Source organism: Salmo salar, chromosome 27 (genome assembly GCF_965601325.2).
Source record: "Salmo salar chromosome 27, fSalSal1, whole genome shotgun sequence".
NCBI classification, from domain to species: domain Eukaryota; kingdom Metazoa; phylum Chordata; class Actinopteri; order Salmoniformes; family Salmonidae; genus Salmo; species Salmo salar.
Genome location: NC_138317.1, coordinates 40,265,332 through 40,282,500, shown reverse-complemented (window position 1 = coordinate 40,282,500; position 17,169 = coordinate 40,265,332). Strand labels below are relative to the sequence as shown.

Sequence of the window (17,169 nt, the reverse complement as noted above, 5' to 3'; positions counted from 1 at the left end):
ATATATAACAGGGTGTATAACAGATACATAACAAGGTATATAACAGGGTGTGTAACAGATATATAACAGGGTGTATAACAGGGTGTATAACAGATACATAACAGGGTGTATAACAGGGTGTGTAACAGGTTATATAACAGGGTGTATAACAGGTTATATAACAGGGTGTATAACAGGTTATATAACAGGGTGTATAACAGGTTATATAACAGGTTATATAACAGGGTGTATAACAGGGTGTATAGCAGATATATAACAGGGTGTATAACAGGGTGTATAACAGGGTGTATAACAGGGTGTATAGCAGATATATAACAGGGTGTGTAACATATATTACAGGGTGTATAACAGGGTATAACAGATACATAACAGGGTCTATAACAGATATATAACAGGGTGTATAACAGGGTGTATAACAGGGTGTATAACAGGTTATATAACAGGGTGTATAACAGGGTGTATAGCAGATATATAACAGGGTGTATAACAGGGTATATAACAGATACATAACAGGGTCTATAACAGATATATAACAGGGTGTATAACAGGGTGTATAACATATATTACAGGGTGTATAACAGGGTATATAACAGATACATAACAGGGTCTATAACAGATATATAACAGGGTGTATAACAGGGTGTATAACAGGGTAGAAACAGGGTATTCTACCTGAGAGCTTTAGTGTCACCACTGTGACATATGGTGCTGATAATAAGTTGCAGATGTTTACAGCAAATGGCCATTTGTGTTATGGCACAGCTCGCTTGTTTGTGGTCGATTCGTTTTTAACCCTGGGGTTTAGTCTAGTCTGCCTTCGCTGTTGGACGTGGCTGGTTTTTAACCCTGGGGTTTAAGTCCGCAATACCTTAGCTGTTGAGGTGGTTTGAAATGGTGGCTGGCTGCCTCTGGTATTAGTTTGTGTCCCAAACAGCACCTCAATCCCTACATAGTGTGCTACTTTTGTTCAGAACCCTGTGCTAATATGGTGCCATCTGTCACGTCGAAGACTCATATTTAACTGAAAGCACAAAGCCATTACCTGTGGTTGTATTGTGTTTGGCCGGTGTGAGGGAGGGGAACAGTAGGATAATTAAAAGGAGAAGTGCCATCCCTCTACCTGCGGACAGAAGAGGGGAGGGGGAGAGATATTCAGATTGGGGGGAGGAAAGAGAGAGTTACATGAAGGATGGATAGTGCAAAGAGACAGAGAGACAAAAAGGAGGGTAAGAGAAAGGAAGGGAAGCAGGGAGGATGTAGGAGAGAGATAGTAAGACCCCTTCACAATTACTACACGTTTCGTGAAACTATTGTCTGCTACATATTACTCAGCCAGCGCACGACACTGGTCTGTTACACGTTACTCTGGTAGAGCACGACACTGGTCTGCTACATATTACTCAGCCAGCGCACGACACTGGTCTGCTACACGTTACTCTGGTAGAGCACGACACTGGTCTGTTACACATTACTCTGGTAGAGCACGACACTGGTCTGCTACATATTACTCAGCCAGCGCACGACACTGGTCTGCTACATGTTACTCTGGTAGAGCACGACACTGGTCTGCTACACATTACTCTGGTAGAGCACGACACTGGTCTGTTACACATTACTCTGGTAGAGCACGACACTGGTCTGCTACACGTTACTCTGGTAGAGCACGACACTGGTCTGCTACACGTTACTCTGGTAGAGCACGACACTGGTCTGCTACATATTACTCAGCCAGCGCACGACACTGGTCTGCTACATGTTACTCTGGTAGAGCACGACACTGGTCTGTTACACGTTACTCAGCCAGCGCACGACACTGGTCTGCTACATGTTACTGTGGTAGAGCACGACACTGGTCTGCTACACGTTACTCTGGTAGAGCACGACACTGGTCTGCTACATATTACTCAGCCAGCGCACGACACTGGTCTGCTACATGTTACTCTGGTAGAGCACGACACTGGTCTGCTACATGTTACTCTGGTAGAGCACGACACTGGTCTGTTACATGTTACTGTGGTAGAGCACGACACTGGTCTGTTACATGTTACTCTGGTAGAGCACGACACTGGTCTGCTACACGTTACTCTGGTAGAGCACGACACTGGTCTGTTACATGTTACTGTGGTAGAGCATGACACTGGTCTGTTACATGTTACTCTGGTAGAGCACAACACTGGTCTGCTACACGTTACTCTGGTAGAGCACGACACTGGTCTGTTACACATTACTCTGGTAGAGCACGACACTGGTCTGTTACATGTCACTCAGGCAGCGCACAACACTCGCCCGACTGTTGTCCCCCCCCTTGAAGCAGGGCAGTGTAAACAGAAATGTCTTGTTGAGCCAACACTCCTACAGTAGAAATGGTAATAGCAGAGCAAATGTTTTTGAAACATCTGAAATGTACAGACATTTTCCTAATATTTGAGTTTTTACCTGAAATTGCCATAACAGCCTTTTACATTCTGAAACTGTCTCAAGAGCTGCCAGCTGAACTGAGCCCATCCCTGCCACCACAAATATTTAAAAACTATGGAAGCCCATTCTAGTGTATTGAGAAATACATTATGTGTTCATGAGTTTAGATGTAAAATGGTTGCAAATAGCCAATGGGATTTGTAGGCAGGGGTTGAGTTATTTGAATTAACAAATTACAATGGGGTTTCCGTTCTTGCATTGAAGTGATTGGATTACGAGATGCATGGGCGGGTAAAAGTTCAATGATGTATTGGAGAGTTGGGCTGAAGACACTGTAGAGAGTAGTCGACTGTAATGTGTTAAGGAGAACATTAAATAAATCTGTTCCATTTATTTATAAGTACGCTTCGGAGTCATCTTAGGATACAACAATTGGCGACGAGTATAACGTAATTCTAAGGCAAAATCCTCAGACTACTGATGACCAACTGAGTGAACGAGCTAGAAAGTTAGCTAGTGCTACCGTTAGTAAATTAGCTAGTCAGCTGGGAAGAAACGGCGCCTGGGCTAATGAGAGCTATGGCACTTTTCAGTAGTGAGACCAGTTTGTGTTTCCAGTAGGCTAACGAGACCTTCAGCACATACTGTATGAGGAGCGATTTTTGCCTGTTTTTAGAGGCCAATGAGATAGCTGAGCAGCATTTCTATCAGTCGTGGGTTCAAAGGGGCTGCACTAGAGGATAAGCTGAGGGACCAACTAGTTTATGGCAGACTGGGAGAATTTAACCTGGGCAAAAGTATTGAACATCGTCAACAACTTGGGAGTGCACAGCCCAGAGTATGCAGAAATTCCAGCAGACAGTTGACCACAAAACGGGAGGGGTATCGACCTGGATCCGCGACAGGGAGAAACAGTGGATGTCAGACCAGAAGAGGGAAGACGTCAAAGCCCTGTTTTCTCTGTTTGGGTACAGGACATTCACAGCAGACCTGCCGTTACAAGGAGTTACAATGCAGAGCGTGCCAGAAGACTGGACATCTTGAAAGGGCTTTCAGGGGGAGAGTATCTGCGGGGAACAGAGCGTTTTCTAAGCAACACTCTCAAACAGCACACTGTAATCCAGTGAAGGGGACACGCTACTTGACGACAGATCAAGTTGAGGAGGCAGAATCGCTATTGCCCGCAGGGTCCAGCACAGTCGGAAATCACCAGTCAGAAAAGGACTTGGGACTTTTTACTGTTTGTAGTGATAGTGAAAACGTGAAACCTTACACGGTCATGCTGATGTAACGGAGGGGAAAAGATAAAGATGGAGGTAGATACTGGGGCTGCCCACGTCTATTATCTCAGAGAAGCTGTACAACAGCTGATTTAAGAAGCATCAACTGCAACCATGTGATGTTGTTTTGAGAACTTACTCAGCTCAGCCGATTCAGTTACTGGGACAGCTGGAGGTTAAAGGTGAAATGCAGTGCTCAGGTGTTACCACTACCTCTATTAGTGTCTAAAGGGAAGGGTCCTACGCTAACGGGGAGGAACTGGATTCAGCACCTCAAATTAGATTGGTCAAGAGTGAACCATGTGTCAGACCCAGCTGCGCAGCTGAGCGATAAATATGCTGAGGTGTTTAGTGGTGAACATTGGTGTGGTAAAGAGAGTTAAAGACACAATTCAAGTGTCAGAGAAAGCTGTTCCAAAGTTTTGTAAGGCTAGACCTGTGAGGCTAGACCTGTGAGGCTAGACCTGTGAGGCTAGACCTGTGAGACTATGAGACTAGACCTGTGAGGCTAGACCTGTGAGGCTAGACCTGTGAGGCTAGACCTGTGAGGCTAGACCTGTGAGGCTAGACCTGTGAGGCTAGACCTGTGAGGGCTAGACCTGTGAGGGCTAGACCTGTGAGGCTAGACCTGTGAGGCTAGACCTGTGAGACTAGACCTGTGAGGCTAGACCTGTGAGGCTAGACCTGTGAGGCTAGACCTGTGAGGCTAGACCTGTGAGGCTAGACCTGTGAGACTATGAGACTAGACCTGTGAGGCTAGACCTGTGAGGCTAGACCTGTGAGGCTAGACCTGTGAGGCTAGACCTGTGAGGCTAGACCTGTGAGACTATGAGACTAGACCTGTGAGTCTAGACCTGTGAGGCTAGACCTGTGAGGCTAGACCTGTGAGGCTAGACCTGTGAGGCTAGACCTGTGAGGCTAGACCTGTGAGGCTAGACCTGTGAGACTATGAGACTAGACCTGTGAGGCTAGACCTGTGAGGCTAGACCTGTGAGGCTAGACCTGTGAGGCTAGACCTGTGAGACTATGAGACTAGACCTGTGAGGCTAGACCTGTGAGGCTAGACCTGTGAGGCTAGACCTGTGAGGCTAGACCTGTGAGGCTAGACCTGTGAGACTATGAGACTAGACCTGTGAGTCTAGACCTGTGAGGCTAGACCTGTGAGGCTAGACCTGTGAGGCTAGACCTGTGAGGCTAGACCTGTGAGGCTAGACCTGTGAGGCTAGACCTGTGAGACTATGAGACTAGACCTGTGAGTCTAGACCTGTGAGGCTAGACCTGTGAGGCTAGACCTGTGAGGCTAGACCTGTGAGGCTAGACCTGTGAGGCTAGACCTGTGAGGCTAGACCTGTGAGACTATGAGACTAGACCTGTGAGGCTAGACCTGTGAGGCTAGACCTGTGAGGCTAGACCTGTGAGGCTAGACCTGTGAGGCTAGACCTGTGAGACTAGACCTGTGAGGCTAGACCTGTGAGGCTAGACCTGTGAGTCTAGACCTGTGAGACTATGAGACTAGACCTGTGAGGCTAGACCTGTGAGGCTAGACCTGTGAGGCTAGACCTGTGAGACTAGACCTGTGAGGCTAGACCTGTGAGACTAGACCTGTGAGGCTAGACCTGTGAGACTAGACCTGTGAGGCTAGACCTGTGAGACTAGACCTGTGAGGCTAGACCTGTGAGGCTAGACCTGTGAGGCTAGACCTATAAAGCTAGACCTATGAGACTAGACCTGTGAGGCTAGACCTGTGAGGCTAGACCTGTGAGGCTAGACCTGTGGCCGTATGCACTCAGAGAGGCAGTAGACAAACAGCTTATAGAGCTAGAAAAACAAGGATTGATCACACCCATAGAACACAGTGAATGGGCAGCGCCTATAGTTTGCGTTCCAAAGACAAACGGGGGGTGTCAGAATAAGTACCCCTTACCAAAGACACAGGACTTGTTTGCTACTCTAGCCGGGGGTAAACAGTTCACAAAGTTTGACCTTACACAGGCCTACCAGCAAGTGGAGGTAGATCAAGAGTCAAAGTATTTCTTGACTATAAACACGTTGAAAGGTTTATACCAGATGAATAGCCTTATGGAGTATCAAGCTCTCCAGCTATATTCCAACGTATATCATGGACCATGTCTTCCCGGGTTAACCTGGGGTTGTGTGCTTTCTGGATGACATTCTTATCACAGGGAAATCGGCCGAGGACCACTTACAGAACTTAGAAGCAGGGTTAAAGAGGATGCAAGAACGTGGGTTGAGTAAACAGGGACAAGTGTGCATCTTTTCAGTCTAGTGTCACTTACTTAGGTCACAGGACAGACGAACAGGGGCTACATCCAGGATAGACGAACAGGGGCTGCATCCAGGATAGACGAACAGGGGCTGCATCCAGGATAGACGAACAGGGGCTACATCAGGATAGACGAAAATGGGCTACATCCAGGATCGACAAACAGGGGCTGCATCCAGGATATACGAACAGGGGCTACATCCAGGATATACTAACATGGGCTACATCCAGGATAGACGAACAGGGGCTACATCCAAGATAGACGAACAGGGGCTACATCCAGGATAGACGAACAGGGGCTACATCCAGGATAGACGAACAGGGGCTGCTTCCAGGATAGACAAACAGGGGCTATATCCAGGATATATGAACAGGGGCTACGTCCAGGATAGACAAACTGGGGCTACATCCAGGATAGACAAACAGGGGCTTCATCCAGGATAGACGAACAGGGGCTACATCCAGGATAGACAAACAGGGGCTACATCCAGGATAGACAAACAGGGGCTACATCCAGGATAGACAAACAGGGGCTATATCCAGGATAGACAAACAGGGGCTACATCCAGGATAGACAAACAGGGGCTACATCCAGGATAGACGAACAGGGGCTACATCCAGGATAGACGAACAGGGGCTACATCCAGGATAGACGAACAGGGGCTACATCCAGGATAGACGAACAGGGGCTACATCCAGGATAGACGAACTGGGGCTACATCCAGGATAGACAAACTTGGGCTACATCCAGGATAGACGAACAGGGCCTACATCCAGGATAGACGCACATATCAGTATGACATACAATACAAGTCCAAGGATAGACGAACAGGGGCTACATCCAGGATAGACGAACAGGGGCTACATCCAGGACAGACGAACAGGGGCTACATCCAGGACAGACGAACAGGGGCTATATCCAGGATAGACAAACAGGGGCTACATCCAGGATAGACGAAAAGGGGCTACATCCAGGATAGATGAACAGGGGCTACATCCAGGATAGATGAACAGGGGCTACATCCAGGATAGACGAACAGGGGCTACATCCAGGATAGACGAACAGGGGCTACATCCAGGATAGACGAACTGGGGCTACATCCAGGATAGACGAACTGGGGCTACATCCAGGATAGACGAACTGGGGCTACATCCAGGATAGACGAACTGCGGCTACATCCAGGATAGACGAACAGGGCCTACATCCAGGATAGACGCACATATCAGTATGACATACAATACAAGTCCAAGGATAGACGAACAGGGGCTACATCCAGGACAGACAAACTGGGGCTATATCCAGGATATATGAACAGGGGCTACATCCAGGATAGACGAACAGGGGCTACATCCAGGATAGACGAACTGGGGCTATATCCAGGATAGACGAACAGGGGCTACATCCAGGATAGACGAACAGGGCCTACATCCAGGATAGACGCACATATCAGTATGACATACAATACAAGTCCTCTCAGCAGCATGCCAATGCTGATGGATTATCTAAGCTTCCCATGAAGGGGCGGGGGAGGCCATAGAGAAATCCAAACTATCAAGTATCATTTTTTGATGTACTTCCCATTTTAGCTAAGGACATAGCCAGGGAAACGACCAAGGACAAAGGTTTGGCAAAAAGTGAAGCATTTCACACTGACAGGGTGACCTAACCAATGTTACTGATGCTGAACTAAAACCTTATTGGGTGAGAAGGGATGAGCTCCCTGTCCCTCTACAGAAGGACCTACTGAAGGAGATACATGAAAACGCACTGGGGCATGGTCAAAATGAAAGCTCTCGCAAGGAGACACTTTTGGTGGCCCAGGTTAGAGTCAGACATAGAAGACATGGTAAGGAGATGCCAGGTGTGTCAATCTAATAGGCATATGCCAAACCTTGCACCAGTGCATCCTTGGAAATGGCCTGAGAGGGGCCCTGACAGCGCATCCATATAGATTTTGTTCAAAAGGAAAAGCACCCAGTTCTTAGTAGTTCCGGACTCACGCTGGCCAGAAGTAAAGTGTATGAGTAATACTTCAGCTACAGCCACGGTAGAGACACCGAATGTTCTCAGCCTACAAGTTGGTTGAGGAGTGTGTTTCAGACAGCTGGTGTCAAAAAGAGATGGAGACATTCTTCCGGTGGAATGGGGGGTGAAACTCATCCAGTCGGCTCTGTACCATGCAGCTTCAAATGGCGCAGCAGAGCGACTTGTATAGAATCTAAAAACAGGCTCTAGAGAAGGACAAGTGCATCAGGATGGTCTGTACAGCATAGTTTGGACAACTTTCTGTTTGCCTACAGGAATACGCTACATGTCGCTATTGGGAAAACTCCAGCAGAGTTGTTCCTAAAAAGACAGAACAATGTTATCACTGGTTAAACCCAGTTTTTCAGCTGACATGCAGTCTAAGATACAGGACAAGGGAGTGGGTAAGCATCTTCGTTTGTTTTCAGTCGGGAACAAACAGTGCTTGTCTGAGATTACCAGGGAGGAGAGAGAGAGAGAGATAGAGAAATGGTTACCCGGGGTTGTGAAAAGGGAACTTGGTCTTGTAACCTACCTTAGGGAAAATTGTGTAAGAAGCATGTGGATGAAATGATGATGCAACACAATGACAGAGAAGACCAGAATGTTTTGCTCGATAAAGTTCATATTTATATCCAAAAACCCCATTTTACATTGGCGTGTAATGTTCAGAAATGTTTTGCCTCCCAAAACTTCTGGTGAATGAGCACATCAATTTACAGAAATACTCATCATAAACGTTGATAAAACATTAAACTGTTATTCAAATAATTATAGATACACTTCTCCTTAATGCAACCGCTGTGTCAGATTTTTAAAAAACTTTACAGCGAAAGCACACTTTGCAATAATCTGAGTACAGCGCTCAGACAACAACAACAAGCAATACAGATACCCGCCATTTTGGAGTCAACTAAAATCAGAAATAGCATTCTAAATATTCACTTACCTTTGATGATCTTCATCAGAATGCAGTCCCAGGAATCCCAGTTCCACAATAAATGTTTGTTTTGTTCGATAAAGTCCATCATTTATGTCCAAATACCTCCTTTTTGTTCATGCGTTTAGTCCATTACTCCAAATGCAGGAAGCGCGCACAAAATGTCACGACGAAAAGTCAAAAAAAGTTAGATTTACGTTCGTAGAAACATGTCAAACAATGTTTAGCATCAATCTTTAGGATGTTTTTATCATAAATCTTCAGTAATATTCCAACCGGACAATTCCAATGTCTTCAGAAAAGAAAAGGAACACAGCTAACTCTCACGTGAGAGCGCGCCACTGAACTCATGTCATTCTCTCAGTCATCTGACTCCAGGAGCTCTTATTCTCTCCCCAGTCACAGTAGAAGCATGAAACAACGTTATAAAGACTGTTGACATCTAGTGGAAGCCTTAGGAAGTGCAAAATGACCCCACAGACACTGTATACTGGATAGGGAATCACTTGAAAAAACTACAAACCACTTCCTGGTTGGATTTTTTCTCAGGTTTTTGCCTGCCATATGAGTTCTGTTATACTCACAGACATCATTCAAACAGTTTTAGAAATGTCAGAGTGTTTTCTATCCAAATCTACTAATAATATGCATATCCTACCTTCTGGGCCTGAGTAGCAGGCAGTTTAATTTGGGCACGTTATCCTGTTTAGGATAGGGGGCAGTATTGACACGGCTGGATAAAAAACATACCCGATTTAATCTGGTTACCACTCCTACCCAGTAACTAGAATATGCATATACTTATTACATATGGATAGAAAACACCCTAAATTTTCTAAAACTGTTTGAATGGTGTCTGTGAGTATAACAGAACTCAAATGGCAGGTCAAAACCTGAGAGATTCCTTTACAGGAAGTGGCCTGTCTGACCATTTCTTGAACTTCTTTTCCATCTCTATCATTTACTAAGGATCTCTGCTCTAACGTGACACTTCCCACGTCGTCCATAGGCGCTCAGAGCCCGGGAAAAAACAGAATGTCGTCATTCCAGCCCCAGGCTGAAACACATTATCGCCTTTCTCAAGTGGCCGATCAAGGGACACTGGGCTTAGGCGCGTGACCCGACCGCCCCCGCCTTTGGGATTTTTTCCTCTGTTTGCCGAAAAGGAGATTCCCTGTCGGAATATTATCGCTTTTCTACGAGAAAAATGGCGTAAAAATTGATTTTAAACAGCGGTTGACATGCTTCGAAGTACGGTAATGGAATATTTAGAATTTTATTGTCACGAATTGCGCCATGCGCGCGACACTTCTTTACTATTTCGGATAGTGTCTGGAACGCACGAACAAAACGCCGCTATTCGGATATAACGATGGATTATTTTGGACCAAACCAACATTTGTTATTGAAGTAGCAGTCCTGGGTGTGCATTCTGACGAAGACAACAAAAGGTAATCAAACTTTTATAATAGTAAATATGATTATGGTGAGTGCTAAACTTGCCGGGTGTCTAAATAGCGAGCCCGTGATGCCTGGGCTATGTACTTAGAATATTGCAAAATGTGCTTTCACCAAAAAGCTATTTTAAAATCGGACATATCGAGTGGATAGAGGAGGTCTGTATCTATAATTCTTAAAATAATTGTTATGCTTTTTGTGAACGTTTATCGTGAGTAATTTAGTAAAATGTTAGCGAATTCCCCGGAAGTTTGCGGGGGGTATGCTAGTTCTGAACGTCACATGCTAATGTAAAAAGCTGGTTTTTGATATAAATATGAACTTGATTGAACAAAACATGCATGTATTGTATAACATAATGTCCTAGGGTTGTCATCTGATGAAGATCATCAAAGGTGAGTGCTGCATTTAGCTGTCTTCTGGGTTTTGGTGACATTATATGCTGGCTTGAAAAATGGGTGTCTGATTATTTCTGGCTTGGTACTCTGCTGACATAATCTAATGTTTTGCTTTCGTTGTAAAGCCTTTTTGAAATCGGACAGTGTGGTTAGATTAACGAGAGTCTTGTCTTTAAATAGCTGTAAAATAGTCATATGTTTGAGAAATTGAAGTAATAGGATTTTTAAGGTTTTGAAAATCGCGCCACAGGCTGCCAGTGGCTGTTACGTAGGTGGGACGAATTCGTCCCGCCTAGCCCAGAGAGGTTATTCATCTGAATTTCCGAATACTGCCCCGTCACCAAGAAGTTGTTTAAGGAGAACATTAAATAAATCTGTTTCGTTTATTCTAAGTACGCTTCGGAGTCTTCAGTAAAATAATCCAGCATCTGATGATGCAACACACATCCCTGCCACCACAAACATGTCAAAACTATGGAAACCCATCCCAGCCAACACAAACATGTCAAAACTGTGGAAGCCCATCCCAGCCAACACAAACATGTCAAAACTGTGGAAGCCCATCCCAGCCAACACAAACATGTCAAAACTGCAGGACGACGCCGGCCAGGAGGACGGCCCCAAAGGGTGAGGAGCAGGCCGGTCCAGACGGCAGATATGGAAATCCGAGACAAGGTTTGGGTCCAGGATGTCCGCCACTGGGACCTTGTGTACAGGTGCGGAGGTGATAAAGAATGGAAGGCTTCCCTGGCGCATTGGTCCCACGGTGAGGGTGAGTGGTGCGATGATGTGTGTAACTGTGCCGGATCCCAATGGTCGTGTGTCCAGAGCTTGGATAGGAAAAGGAGAGGAGAGCGATTTATGAGATTAAGTTCAGGGAGGAGGTGAGGGCCTGGTTGATGAAGTTCTCAACAGCACCGGAGTCCACTAGAGCTGTAGAGACAACACTTGAGGGACAGCCATCCAGTGAAATAGGAACCAGAAAGGGTTTGGCTAAAAAACGATGAAAATGGGATACTCACGCCTACCCTGGGAGATGGAAGGTCACGGGGCCGCGTCTCTGTTCTAGCGGATCCTGGGTAAGGGCGCACCGGACACCACTGAAGCTAGTGCCCCCCCTGGCCGCAATAGGAACAGAGCCCCAGCTGTCTCTGGCGACACCGCTCTGCAGCGGAGAGGTGTGTGGCCCCTACCTCCATGGGTTCAGGCTCTGCCTCAGGACAGCCAAAGGAGGGAGGCGAGTAGCGAGATGGACACCGGCGCTCCCGCAGAAGGTTATCCAGACCGATGGCCATCGAGATGAGAGCATCCACAGGAAATATTGTCATCCTGACATGCCAACTCCGTCTCGACCTCCTCGTGCAGTCCACAGCGGAATAGAATGCGGAGCGCCGGCTCAATCCATACGCTGGAAGCTGCCACAGTCCGGGTGTACCCCTCTGCGGTCTGGGCACCCTGCTGGAGCTGGAAGAGACGCTCACCTCCCTCTCTGCCCTCTGGAGGATGTTCGAAGACCGCCGTGAACAGAGACATGAACATCTCATAGGACTAAAGCTCCTCCTCTCTTTTCTTCCAGACAGAGGTAGACCCCTCCAACACCCGTCCGGTCAGCAGGGAAATGACCGTGGCAACCTTGGACCTCTCGGTGGTGGAGATTCCCATCTGATATGCGAAATAGAGGGAGCACTGGAGTAGGAAGCCAGGGCATTTCGATGGAGTGCTGTCATATTTCTCCGGAAGGGATAGTCGGGTATCGCTGACCTGGGTGGACAGCTGGGTAGGCTGGTTGGACTGGCTCACTGTGACGACCCATGGTAGGATGCCCTCTGATGGGGGTATTGAGAGCCTCAATAGTGGTGTCGAGGCAGTGGAGAACGCGGAGAACCTCCTCCATGGCCATACTCAGTTTCACCCAGCTGGTCGTGGTGTTGATGGAGTAGATGACCTTGTTCCTTAACCGTCTGGAGGAGGGTTGAATTTTCTGCCGCTTCCGTATTGTCGAGGTGTTAATTCTATAACGTATACGCCGGGAGTCAGGAAGCAGGTGTAGAAGGTGAGTTTAATAAAGAACCGAAATGGTTTTAACAAACATGAGGCACGTACATAACATAAGAGAAAACAATAACACCTAGTAACTGAAGACAACTGAGAGCTAAATTAAAGGGGGAGTAATCAGGGAGAAAACGATGAGCAGGTGTGCACAATGTGGGTTGCCAGGACTTGGTGGTTAGTAGACCAGCGACGTCGAGGGCAGGAGGGAGGGAGTAGGAGTAGGCGTTACATGCAGGCCAAGAATGTCGCGTTGCCAGCTACAAGGATGTAACGTGAAAAGTTGAATTCTCTTTCGCCACCCCACTCCTCAGATTGTCCTTTATAATAGGGCAATAGGGCCTCAGGGGAGACAGACAGAGGTAGAGAGAGAGGGAGGGGGTAGAGACGAGAGAGAGAGGAAGAGAGAGAAAGAAGGGGTAGAGACGAGAGAGAGGAAGAGAGAAAGGGAGGGGTAGAGATGAGAGAAAGAAGAGAGAGAAAGGGAGAGACAAGAACAGAGATAAGAACGCTAGATGTTACAGAGTATATGAGCACTAGGAAACAAAGAGGCTTGGTGAGAGTTCCTTCTGAAGCAGTCTTAATGACAGTCCCTGTCTCTGTCTTTGTTATTTCACTACTTTGAATGGCATCAGTAGTACTGTGCCAGTCCTATTCCTCCACCACTACCACCTAGTGACTGTCCAGTCACCACTTACCTAATCTCTCCTGGACAGACTACGAGCATCTGACCAAGATTTTAGTTCTGGGTTAGCACCAGTCACAGACCCAGTCCCAGCACCAGTCCCAGACCCAGTCCCAGACCCAGTCCCATTCACAGACCCAGTCCCATTCACAGACCCAGTCCCAGCACCAGTACCAGACCCAGTCCCAGACCCAGTCCCATTCACAGACCCAGTCCCATTCACAGACCCAGTCCCAGCACCAGTACCAGTCCCAGACCCAGTCCCATTCACAGACCCAGTCCCATTCACAGACCCAGTCCCAGCACCAGTACCAGACCCAGTCCCAGACCCAGTCCCATTCACAGACCCAGTCCCATTCACAGCACCAGTCCCATTCTCAGACCCAGTCCCAGCACCAGTACCAGTCCCAGACCCAGTCCCATTCACAGACCCAGTCCCAGCACCAGTCCCATTCACAGACCCAGTCCCATTCACAGACCCAGTCCCAGCACCAGACCCAGTCCCAGACCCAGTCCCATTCACAGCACCAGTCCCATTCACAGACCCAGTCCCAGTCCCAGTCCCATTCACAGACCCAGTCCCAGCACCAGTCCCAGCACCAGTCCCAGCACCAGCACCAGCACCAGTCATTTCATTAGTTTGAATGGTCTGAATAGTATACTGGTCATAATCCAAGCACCACTACTCTATTCCTCCACTACTACTGGTGCAGCAGTGGTTACCGCCCGTGATTCACCATCAGCCCAGTATACATGAAGGCATGGACACAGGCCTAGACTGAAAGAGGGCTGAATTAGCAATACATCAATGCACTGTTACCCTGCTTGCTTTGCCTTGTATGGTGCCAGCCAGAGAGCCAACCATGCAGCCAGCCAGAAACCCAGCCAGAGAGCCAGAGAGCCAGCCAGAGAGCCAGCCAGACACCCAGCCAGCCAGCCAGAGAGCCAGAGAGCCAGCCAGCCAGAGAGCCAGCCAGCCAGAGAGCCAGCCTGCCAGCCAGAGAGCCAGCCTGCCAGCCAGAGAGCCAGCCTGCCAGCCAGAGAGCCAGGCAGCCAGCCAGCCAGCCAGAGAGCCGGGCAGCCAGCCAGAGAGCCAGGCAGCCAGCCAGCTAGAGAGCCAGGCAGCCAACCAGCCAGAGAGCCAGCCAGCCAGAGAGCCAGCCAGCCAGCCAGAGAGCCAGGCAGCCAGAGAGCCAGCCAGCCAGCCAGCCAGCCAGAGAGCCAGCCAGCCAGCCAGCCAGAGAATGTGCAAAGGAATATTTAGGTGCACTTTATCCAGTGCTTTTGAGCGGGAGATAATTGCAGTATAATTGAATGGACTGATTATTTATTTCGAATCAAATGAATGGCCCTCCTGCAGTGATTTGATGGCCTACGTTCCAAATGACACCCTATTCTCTATAGTACTAGTGCCCTACTTTTGACCAGGGCCCATAGGGAATAGGGTGCGATTTGGGACGCAGCTCGATGAAAGCAGCAAAGTGGAGGATGAGAGAATGAGTGCTAAAGTGTTTCATTAAAGGCCCGGTGAAATCAAAATTATGTTTTCCTGTGTTTTGTATCATATTGTGGAAAAGATGATGGAATGAACATTGTAAAAGTATGAAAAAAATTCTTATCCCATGATAGTTGCTGGTTGAAAATAAAATATTATAATCAGCAGATTTGCATGGGAGAGAGTTTCAGCTTGCCTGGTGATGTCACCAGGCAGTAAATTGGTTATTAATAGACTAATAACAAACAGAGTTCCAACCCTCTCTGCCAATAACAGCTAGTTTTCAGTTTTTCCCCCCTTACTCAGACCCCTCCCAGACAGTCATAGCAAAATGATCGCTGGAGCCATTTTTGTTTGCAAAAAATATATATTTTTGTTAATTTTAATGGAAAACTATTACAGTAAGGCACTTAATTGTTACCCAGAAATGATTTGATATTGATATAAAAACAGCTTAATTGTTACCCAGATGTCACGCCCTGATCTGTTTCACCTGTTCCTGTGATTGTCTCCACCCCCTCCAGGTGTCACTTATTTTCCCCAGTGTATTTATCCCGGTGTTTCCTGTCTCTCTGTGCCAGTTTATCTTGTATGTTTAGTCAAGTCAACCAGAGTGTTTTTCCCCCCATACTCCTTTGCTACTCCTCCCGGTTCTGACCTCTGCCTGACTCTGGACTACTTTCCCACTTGCCTGCTCTGACCTTGAATCTGCCTGCCCTTCGGTACCTATTGGACTCTGAACTGGTTTTGACCTTTTACCTGTACGTGACCATTCTCTTGCCTAGCCCTTTTTGGATTAATAAACATTGTAAGACTCCAACTGTCTGCATCTGGGTCTCGCCTTGTGCCTTGATGCCCAGAAATGATTTGATATCGATATAAAAACAGCTTAATTGGGCCTTTACACACTGCCCAACCCAACAACAGTAGTAAAACAATACAACATTCAAACACACCACCAAAGCCAACTGATGGGATACAAAACCCGTGAGGGCACCATCAACAGCTATAGTAAATCTGTAGCTACATGTGTCAAAGGTTACACCCTATTCCCTATTTAGCGCATTACTTATGACCTGAGTCCTGGTCAAAAGTAGAGCACTATATAGTAAGTAGGCTGCCAGATTTGCAGCCTTTGACACAAGGGACCAGATGCCGCATATTAAAACGTTACAAATACTCACAGATCAAATCCTGTGGTGGGTATGCCACCGCAACATGTTCTCTCACAGCTCTGAGAACTTAAAGGCCCAGTGAGGTCAAAAAACATACTTTCACTGCGTTTTAAATACTGTATATTTCCACACTATGAGATTGGAATAATACTGTAAAATTGTGAAAGTAATGAAAAATGCAGTTTTAGTGTAAGAATTGTTTGGGGGGAAAAAATGGCAGATGGAGGGATGGAGTTTCAGCCTCCCATGGTGACATCACCAGGCGGTAAATTAGTTAATAGACCAATAAGAAAGAGAGTTCCAAACCTCTCTGCCAATAACAGCTAGTTTATAGTTTTCCCCTCCCCACTCAGACCACTCCCAGACAGTCCTACCTAAATTCTTGCTTGAGAAATTGCCCTTTGCTAAGAAGCTAATTTAGTTTCTTTTTGACAATTTTAATTGAAAACAATCACAGTAAGGAACTTAACTGCTACACAGAAATGATTTGATATTGAGATAAAAACGACTACATTGGACGTTTAATGGAAAAATCATAGATTGGATTTTTGATTAAATTTCTTTTTTTATTGACTTCAGGAGAAGCACATCAATCAGTCATGAAATGATAATGAATGGATCTGGACACATTATCATCTTAAATCATACAGGTGGGAGTCGCTCCTCGTCACGCCTCAGATGTAGAATCTTAATTTGAGACAGTTTGAGACAGTTCTTTTTTAAGCCAGTTTGAGCCAGTCAGTTCAATTTGAGCCGGTTCTTTCTAGGGAGTTTTTCCTAGCCACCGTGCTTCTACACCTGCATTGCTTGCTGTTTGGGGTTTTAGGCTGGGTTTCTGTACAGCACTTTGTGACATCAGCTGATGTAAGAAGGGCTTTATAAATACATTTGATTGATGTGCTACAGCATGAAAATAATCCTGCAGCAACAGGAAATGTGAATTATTATGTACACTATAATT

General features: G+C 46.7%; 1 protein-coding gene across 1 annotated transcript in view; it reads right to left on the bottom strand.

Annotated features, from left to right (window-relative positions):
• Positions 1–17,169, bottom strand: part of LOC145864416 (gamma-aminobutyric acid type B receptor subunit 1) — a 178,950-nt gene that overhangs the window by 138,257 nt on the left and 23,524 nt on the right. Inside the window, exon 2 of the mRNA XM_082970275.1 lies at positions 1,043–1,120. Coding sequence (XP_082826401.1) covers positions 1,043–1,112 — 70 coding nt within the window. The 5' untranslated portion in view covers positions 1,113–1,120. The remainder of the gene's footprint in view (positions 1–1,042; positions 1,121–17,169) is intronic.